The sequence below is a fragment of the Ictidomys tridecemlineatus genome, chromosome X (genome assembly GCF_052094955.1).
Source record: "Ictidomys tridecemlineatus isolate mIctTri1 chromosome X, mIctTri1.hap1, whole genome shotgun sequence".
NCBI lineage: Eukaryota > Metazoa > Chordata > Mammalia > Rodentia > Sciuridae > Ictidomys > Ictidomys tridecemlineatus.
In genome coordinates this window covers 121230517-121240226 of record NC_135493.1, presented here as the reverse complement: position 1 = coordinate 121240226, position 9710 = coordinate 121230517, and the positions used below count along the sequence as shown (strand labels likewise).

Genomic DNA, 9710 nt, shown 5'->3' with positions numbered 1-9710 from the left:
CTAGTTCCTTCTGCCTCTCCTTAGCGTCTTCACCCATTTTTACGGGACCAGCTTGGGTATTTTGGGTAACCCCTAACCCCTAAGGTGCGCATAGAGGGGAGGACCCCAGATGTCCAAGGCCTAGGAACTGGGGAAATGAGGTGCCCTGCTTTTTCTCTGGAGAACTGTTGGGGCCCTAGGAGTCAGCCACAAGCTGGCAGCGCCTGCAGCTCGGGTGGAGCGTCGTGCTCCTGGCCCTCCTTTCTCTCCGCGGTGGCCCCGGGGGCGGATTGACGTGGCGGCGCCCATCCTGGCCCCGTGCGGTTTCTCAGGGCTGGAGGAGGTGGTGCAGTGGGAGCGAAGTGGGAGGAGCGCGCCAAGCGGGAGAACTAAGGCAGAGGAGGGGCAGCCGGAGGGGGTGGGGTGGGGGTGGGGCTAGTAGCTGAGAACTGAGGAGGAGTCCCTGAGGGAGACTGGAGGAGGAGCTGCGAGCGAGCCGGAGCCGCTGAGGGAGAAGGAACGTAAGGGGAAAGCTCAAGGCAGAGGCCAGAGGAGGAGCCTTCGAGAGATTGAAGGAGGGGCAGGGAGCAGGGGAGGAGCATCTGAGAAGGGGGAGGAGCCTGTGGCGCCCCGCCCCTCTGACCGGCTGCACCGAGGAACGAAGATGGCCGGACGGGCCGCAGGAGCAGAGGGGCCGCCGACAGCGGTGGCTGCAGCTCCAGCTCTGGGACTGTGACTTCGCGCGAGGCAGCGACCCGGGCAACCGGGGCGGAGCGGGCGGCGCAGGCAGCGGCGCACGAGGCTGGTTGGGCGCCGGTGCGCGGGCGCCCGGCGGAGGATGCGCCGGGTGCGGCGGGCGGCTCCCCGCGGCCGCCCCCGCGACCCGGGCGCGGGGCAGTAGTGCTGGCGGAGGAAGCGGCACGCGCGGGGCGGCCGGGCGGCGGCGGGGCCAGGGCCGTCATGCCGTGGCTAAGTGGCGGCCGGCGGCGACGGCGAGGACAGTCGCGGGAGGCCCCGCGGGAGCCGCCGGCGTCCACGCAGTCCCAGCGTGAGCCGCCGCCGTCAGCACCCCCGGCCGCAGTCCCCGCACCTGCGGTGCCCGCCGCGCCACAGCCGACGCGTGCCCGAGAGAGCGCCGAGCTGCCACTGCCCGCCGGCTGGGAGGAGGCTCGCGATTACGACGGTCGTGTCTTCTACATCGACCACAACACGCGCCAGACGTCGTGGATCGACCCTCGCGACCGGTAAGGGGGCCGCGGGACCTTAGCGTGGGGGGGCACTGGCCGGTGCTGCCGGGGGGATGCACTGGCAACATGCCTAGCTCAGTGCAAGGCCACCAAGAGCCCACTGGCAGGAGCAAAGAGCAGAGTACCCCTGTCCCGTGGCTACAAGGCCAGCATGGGTGCTATGATCTGGGTGTCTTCACTCTCAGGGCTGATAATGGACCGGAGCCCTGCGGTCCAGCTATGATCACGGCATTACAATCCCTTAGGCCCAGGGAGAAGACCGAATACTCCAGGAGGCCTTTGGGTTTGGGCGAAGTTTGTACGTCCCAGGTTGGGGCGAATATCCATCTCCCCAGTACCCCTATCCCAGGGCTCTGGACGAGGATGTAGGTGTCCGCTCTCAGGGCCTTGAGTCTCTGGAGCGCAGAGTCCCGGTCTCCTCCCGGCCGGCCCCGTGTCTCGGAGCGGACACTGATTCGGTTCCCTCACGTCACCCGCTGTCCGGGGCCTGGGAGTTGGGCCCCTGGAATTTCCTCTCCCGGGGCTGACGGATGGCCCTCTTTTCCTTTTTCTGTGGTAGCCTCGCCCATCCCTTTCCCGGGCCTCTTCGGCCCATCGCACGGGCTCAGGCAAAAAGAGCTGTCACCTTGTATCACAAACGTGCGCCCCAGCTTCGGGGTGTGGGTTCCTTGCCTGGCCGGCTCAGCCTGGTTTCCATCCAAAGCCTGATGCCAGACGGGCACTTCAGGGATTCCCAACCCTTTTGGAGTTGGGAGAAATTGTTCCCTAACTATTGGTTTCTCTAGCGCCTTAAAAATCAAGTGAGTTAACTTCTGTTTGAAATAGCCTTGTGTACTGCAGCCCGAATGGAATATGATTAGTCCCATATGCTTTTGGAATAAGTGAAAAACATGAGTTTAAGTTTCCTTTTTGTGCAAGATATGCATAGGGCACAAAATTGTTTTATTATTCATGTAAATAAATCTGATCAAGTAAAAACAGATTCTTCTAAAAGCACTACCAGATTTTATTTAATTAATTTCATGTAATGAAGATTTTCCTTGACTTTTGTTTGATTCCAATGGTTCATCTGCTTTTGGAGAGATGTATTTTTTGTGGTTGAAACCAAGTGTTTCCACTGGTTATCTGATATCTTGTCCTCTCTAGAGCAACTTCTCTCCACCCTGGCGTGAGTGCCAAAAAGGAAATACTGCAGGCTTCCTAGTGATTTCAAGACTGAAAAGGCCCAGTGTGGTGACATTGTGCCTGCTTCCTCCCACCTACACAGGAAAGGCAGCCTGCATGGCACTGGCGTTTGAAAATAAACTTGTAAGGAGGGAAGCTGCTGACTTGTTTGAAGATTTCTCTGGGTTCAGATGGAGAACAACAAAACAAAACAAAAGGATGGAGGTTCCCCAATATTCTCTCTGAACATTGCAGACTTCTAGACTCAGAAACTTAACATAAATCCTGGCACAATTTTATGGGTTAAAAGGATGCTTGATTATTTTGAAAATCAGGTGACATCATATTATAATTTTAACCAAATGTTAGAACCACATCTGTTTGATCAAACCTTAGATGGTTCAGGAATTGGTAGAACTGCTTGGAATGTGGTGCCCTTTTGTACTTATGTCTGTTAAAAGCCCAAACAACTGGAAAATGAACCAGTTAAAAATAGTGTTTTGCTTAGAAAAGGCTAAGGCTCATTTTATGAGGGTAATATAAAACAGTTGTGGTTGTACTGGAATTGGGACTCATGATGAAAGATAAATGTAAGAATTTTTGTTTCAGTGGTGTAACCTGTAACATAGGTATGCAGACCAGCTTGTAGGATCTTTGTTTCTATATATTTCATACACATCTCCTATGTTCCTTTTTTCGGAAGTCTGTCTGTTACTGAATAATATTTTTTTACCCTTTTCAGACATCACTTATTTTGTAGGTTCTTTAAAAGTCCTGTTTCTAATGCTAAGTGTTGATTGAGTGAACTAAAGTGGATATTCTACTTTTTTTGGTAAAGTAAAAACATACGTATACTTTTATGAGACATTGTTTTTATAGTGAGTGAAAATTCAGCCGGGACAGCTTGAACTTCAGCTCCCATAATACCTTGCCCGAAATATGTATGGAATGTTCAGCAAGCCACAAACATCTCCGTAGAGTGTGCTGAAGGGTGTAATAGTCATTCTTCTTCCTCTTTCAAAACACAACGTTGTCGATTTTTATAGGTGACTGGTAATCCTTTAAAGTTGTAATTAACTTTTATTATATGGATGGGACTGTATGTCAGAATGCAATGTTTTCTCCATGTGCATCTGACAGTTAAAACCCTTTTTGTGTTGTGTTTGCTTCACATGCCTGGAAAATGGTGTTCAAGAAATGAGAACTTTTACCAGTTTCCAAATGGAAAGTTGAAAGGAGAGCGACAAATAAATAAAATGTTTCTAAAGAAAATGAAATTATGGAGAAATAAATGAATGCAGTAAGTTAGGTAAAAATTGTTGATTTTAAACATTTATTTCATATATAATTTCGTAAAACCTATAATAGCATGAAATATGCTGCTGTTAGCAAAACTAAGGGCCAAGAGATGTAAATGCAATTCCTTCTAGAGTATTATAGTAATTTCATTCAGTGTTCTGTTTAACAACATTTGATGTTGCCACCTTGGAATATTGGTGAATTATCATAGCTCTATTTTTTTAAATTACAACAAAGAGAATGCAAGCCTAAGGAAACATCTTTTCAAATGTGACTACAAGTGTATCAAAGTCTCAGTATTTTGTAAACAGATTTTTTATTTTATTATTAATCTTAGGTTTAAATTTATTATTTTATAGACCAATATTATGAATATAATTTTTATAGTGAGTTTACTGCGAATTGTCTCCAAAATTTTTGTTACAAAGTTAATTCACTATTTCTATGGCTGGCATTTTCTTTGCATAAGTCTTAGGTGGTTTACATTAGTGACACACACATATTTGGCATATGTTAACTCAGTACAATGATCACCTTATTAAAAGGTATTTACCATCTGGCAGAAAATATGGGAAGAAAAGTTTTGTACCTTTGTAAAAATTTAGTCCCTTTAATAGTTGTGTGTATATATATGCTTCCTGCAGGTTTCTTTTGATATTATTCTGTAGAACGACCTGAGTTATTGAGACTGCATGTTTTGCTTCCTGTAGCTCAGCTGGAGTTGTACACTACTGGAAATGCCAGCTCTGGGCATCTTAAGAATGGAAGGAGAAGTCACATTTGAGATCAAAGCAGAGTGTAAATAATTAAGATGTGGTGGAAGACCAAGATTATATCATGGCATGAGGTTTTTGGGGGAACCATTTGTTCATTGCACAGGTTTTGGTCTGTATCTCATGGAAGCATTTTGTGATATATTAAAAGTCCTCTGAACTGGCTTTTGCTTTAAAAAAAACAGGAAAAAGAACACAAAATTTATTATATGCCTAAGGTACGAGAGTATTCATCTTCAGTCTTTTGTTCTAAGGAGAAAAACAGTACAAGGCTCCAGAATTCGCCAGGCTGGAGCCCCATATAACAGAGACAGATAACATTGTTAGTTCTTGAAATCTTTATTTAGAATGAATTAATAGGAACTTGTCTATATTTACCCCTATAGAGTCTATTTCTGGATTCTACATATTGTCCAGGTTGAGCTTTCTAATAAACAACTAATAATTTCTCCATTTTTTCATCATAGTGTTTGCTTGAGTGAATGTCTGGCTTTTAAGGCCAGCAGGGATCAACCCTGGAAGAATCTTCTCTTTTTTCCTTTTAGATTGTCAACCACCACTTTTTGGTCTAATATCATTCCCCCCCCACCCACCACCAAGACAAGTAACTGGAAAAGTCATTAATTTCTAAATATAACCCCCGGATGTTTGAAAATCTCTTAGTTTCCTTCTCTTTGCTTTGATTCTGATTTGGGAAATTAAAATGTTGTCTTATCACTTTTTATGGTAGGTTCTACTTCAGGAGCCCATGTGTCAAATGCCGTGTTCAAGGTCACCTGGTAAGTCTGAGGTGGCCTTTTAGACTTTTAGCCCAGGTTCTTTTGATAGTGTTGGCTGCCTTTCCAATAAAGTTAATAAAATTAATCTGATGGAATAAAAGTAAAATTAAATTCTACTGAGCTCAGTTACCCCATTTAAATTTAATAAAGTGAATGAATATTTATGGAGAGTCTTCCTTTGTTCTGGGATGTTGTGGAGATGAAGTTGGTTGGTAGATAGACATAAAAATGAAGAGACTAATGATCACAGGGCATCCCAAGATTAATTAAATTCCTCACTTGGTAATCTCTTCCCAGAAAAGGAGGGAGAGCTCACTTGAGCTTGGGTGGCATTTATTCCTGTCCATTGGTCTCCTGGGGTGAGGGCTTCTTGTCCCTCTATAGTGCCAGGCAAGATAAGGGGAAAATAAGAAAAAATGCTGGAGTTGAGGCAGTGCTGGGTGTGTTCAGAATAATTGAGTTGATTCCCTGAATTTTCATGTGAAAACTGACCAAGTTTTCATGTGAGGGACAGAAGACTCTAGCCAGACCATGCATAGTTTAGACTCCCACAGCTTTGGGGCCGGAAAAGCTAGGAACATTTTGTTCAAGCTCTTCTTTTTGCACTTGAGAGCATAGCCAAGTGTTGTGTTCCAATTGAAGTTAGAAGGGCAAGGATTTGAGCTGGGGGTCTTCTGACCCCCATCCAGTGCTCCTTCTATTATACTACCCAACTACCCAATCCCCACCCATTTTCAAGCATACTACCTCTGATCATTTGCTTGTTCATTCATTCAATAATGGTTTGTTGCATAGCCTCTTGGTCTTGGGCCTTCTTCCAGGGCTGGGACTTTAGTAGTGAGTGGTCCCCACCCATGTTTTTTTCTCTGCTGGGATCCCTTGGCTCTGTGCATCTTATTTATTTATTTGTTTATCTATTGTGTTTCTGGGGATTGAACCCAGGGCTGTGTGCATGCTAGAAAAGTGCTCTACCATTGAGCTACACCCCAGCCTCTGGCTTTCTGAATATGGTGGATACATGTTGAGTGCTAATTGTGTGCTAAACACTTTAGGCATTTGCATGGATGTTTTCATCAAAAGCCCATAATGGCTATGTGAGGTATAGGTGGATACATGATGAAACTTAACTTTGTGATCTCATTCCCATGCTAATGAGGGGCAACATCTGTATGCCTCCAGAGTTGAGCCCTGGAGTCAATATGTACTTTACCCTCCCCTAATTAGGTAACTGTGTACCCCTTGCATCGTGCTAGACACACTGGTTATTTTTATCGTGTGTTTTTTGCTGTTTGATATTTAATCCCCCCTGTGGTATGATGACTTCTTAAAGATGTCAATGTCTTAATCTCCAAAACCTGTTAATAAATTACCTTCCTTGGCAAAATAGCCTTTGCAAATGTGATTAAGTTAAGGATACTGAGTTATGGAGATAATCTGAATTTTATGTGCAGGTTCAGTGCCGATATCATCATAGGGGGTCTTGGTGGAGGGAAGAAGGAGGGTGAGGGTCAGAGTCAGAGATTGAGAGGTGACAATAGAAGCAGAGGTTGGAGTCATATGGTCATGAGTCAAGGAATGCAGGCATCCTCTAAACGCTGGAAAAGGCAAATGAATTAATTCTCCCCTTTAGTCTGCAGATGCGAGGTAGCCCTGCTGATACTTTGACTTTAGCCAAGTGAAACTGATATTGGACTTCTGATATCCAGAACTGTAATATAATAAATTTGTGTTGTTTGAAACCCCTTGGTTTGTGGCAGTTTTTCACAGCATCCTTCCTAGAAAGAATGGAAGCATCTGGTCAGCTTAGTGTCTTTGATAATAGCCTCAAGAGCTGACATTTATCACATGCCTATGAAAGTACTGTGCTAAGTATTTTAAAGCCATTTCTCCTCCTGGTTCCTCACAGTCTCCTTAGTAGGTCCTTGTTTCTAGTATGGAGTTTCATGTTGTGGACTCACATCAATTATAATGCACCAAGTCATATCTGATGAACTAGTTAAGTATGGCATGGTGGGTCGGCTGGATTTCAAAGAATAGAGGTAGGTTGGAGACAATTGAAGGTTTTCTCAGATAGTAATGGGAATGAACCAGAGGGATCAGGAGCTAGGGCTAGAAAAGACAGGGAAGTGCAGAGGATTTAGGTAGTACTTGAACTAACTCCAGTGAAATCAGGAGGGATGTTAAGAATCTTGCTACCACCTTAGGAGGAACTGAGGCACACTGGGCCAACCTGACAGCCTTCTTTTTAGCCATACTTGGAAGCTTTCATTTTTTGTTATTATTTTATGTCCTCAATAACTTGGAGACTAAGAGAAACACTCATCCCTCAAGTTACTGGATGATAGGTAATGTCCTAAAAGTTATCCAAACCATGAAAGTTACTTTGGACCAAGATTTCTTAACTTTAGTACTCTTGATATTTGAGACAGTATAATTCTTTGTTGTGTGGGCTGTCCTGTGTAGCATAGGATGTTTGGCAGCATCTATGGCCTCTACTCACTAGATGTAGATGCCAGTAGCAAACCTTCCAGACTTTACAATTTTGACAATCAAAAATATCTCCAGTTGGGTGTGGTAGCACAGGCCTGTAATCCCTGTGACTTGGGAGGTTGAAGCAGGAGCATCACAAGTTTGAGGCCAGTCTCAGCAACTTAGCAAGGCCCTAAACAACTTAACAACATCCTGTCTCAAAATAAGAAAATAAAAAGGACTAGAGATGTATCTCAGTGGTAAGTAAAGTGCCCCTGGGTTCAATCCCCCTTACAAACAACAAAACAAAAATTAAAAAAAAAACAACCCTCCAGATTGTCAAATGCCTTCTTTTTTTTTCTTTTTTTTTTTATTGATTGTTCAAAACATTACAGAGCTCAAGACATATCATCTTTCATACATTCGACTCAATTGGGTTTTGAACTCCCCAAATACATAATACAGACTCACTTCTGTTACATACTCACATTTTTACATAATGGCATATTAGTGACTGTTGTATTCTGCTACCTTTCCTATCCCCTACTATCCCCCCTCAGATTGTCAAATGCCTTCTAAAGGGGAAGTATTCCCTGGTTACAATGTTTCATTTTTGGCAGCTGAATTTGTTTCAAGCAGATTGACAGTTCCTGAGATACTATGTAATAATGGGTAAAACCACAGAGGCCTGATTTCTGTGTTTCCATGAAAAAGACATTAAATGTGTTTATATGAAAAAATAAATCAGCATATTAAACTTTGGGAATGTATATTAGTATGTATATTGCTGAATTCTGTCAATCAAGAGGTATTTATAGTCTGTCAAGTGTGTGTGTGTGTGTGTGTGTGTGTGTGTGTGTGTGTGTATGTATGCAGTGAAACAGAAGAAAATGAATCTGTTCACACTTTATTGCAGCAACCCAGGGAGCTAACCTGACCTTTTGAATATATAGGTATATGTGTGTGCATATGCACCTACACATGATATCAACTGCTCAAGATGCCCAAGCCATTTGGGTGTTCCTTCCATGGAAGGAATGAGAATATTGCTTCTGCCTTTGCTCAGAATATGTAGAAACGCAGAGCAAACACATCTTGAAAGGCTGCTTTCTGGAGCTATGGGATTTCCATCCAGAAAGTCATCTTCTTCTTTCTTTAAAGAGGAAAGGGCTCAGGAAAGAGTAGAAAGGAGGCAGGAGGAATGTTGATGTTGATAATGAATGAGGATGGAAACTGGCTGTGCAAACATTAAAACTACAGAGAAAATAGTTGCACTTAAGCTGCATTATAATTATAGCACTTAATCATAAATATCACATGGCACTCTATTTTTTAATGTTTTTATTCTTTGCCCAATACCCCATCCAGCATATCTTTTTTTTTTTTTTAAAGAGAGAGGAGAGGGGGAGAGAGAGAGAGAGAGAGAATTTATTTATTTATTTTAGTTCTCGGTGGACACAACATCTTTATATGTGGTGCTGAGGATCGAACCCGGGCCGCACACATGCCAGGCGAGCACGCTACCGCTTGAGCCACATCCCCAGCCCTCACATGGCACTCTAAATGGTCAAACTAGTGGAATATTCAATAAGTTTTAGTACATCTGCTCAGTGGCAGCCTACACTCCCAATAAGAATGCCAATGCCAATGATAAAAACTGCAGGGCCACAAGGGGTAGAAAACACATAAGTGAGAGTACTTTTTGCTGGTGGCAAAAGCAGAAACTTCAGTCCATCTGGCTTTAAAGGATAAGGAGGTATTGTTATATTTTTCACATAAGAAAAGGTGCTAAGGGCAGACCTCTCCAAATGCTTATTTTATCCATTCATCTACCTTATCAAGGACTTGGTCTTTCCACTCCACCACTCTTGGCTTCTCAGCCAGCTCCTTCCTGGTTCTGTGGTAACAATATGGTTGCCCAGCTCCAGGTTTACACGGAGAATAGGACTCAATTAGCAGGAATTCCTTCCATATAGGTCTATGGGGACAAAGACCTTTTC

The 9710-nt window shown here is 44.1% G+C and overlaps 1 protein-coding gene across 2 annotated transcripts in view; it reads left to right on the top strand.

Annotated features, from left to right (window-relative positions):
- Window positions 1–524: 524 nt before the first annotated feature.
- The window catches only part of Wwc3 (WWC family member 3), a 111313-nt gene continuing 102127 nt past the window's right edge, over window positions 525–9710 (top strand). The window contains exon 1 of one of the 2 annotated variants that reach the window (XM_078035134.1): window positions 525–1223. In XM_078035134.1, the coding sequence (XP_077891260.1) occupies window positions 940–1223 (284 nt within the window). In that variant the 5' untranslated portion in view covers window positions 525–939. The remainder of the gene's footprint in view (window positions 1224–9710) is intronic. The other variant, XM_005315957.5, reaches the window with a different exon arrangement.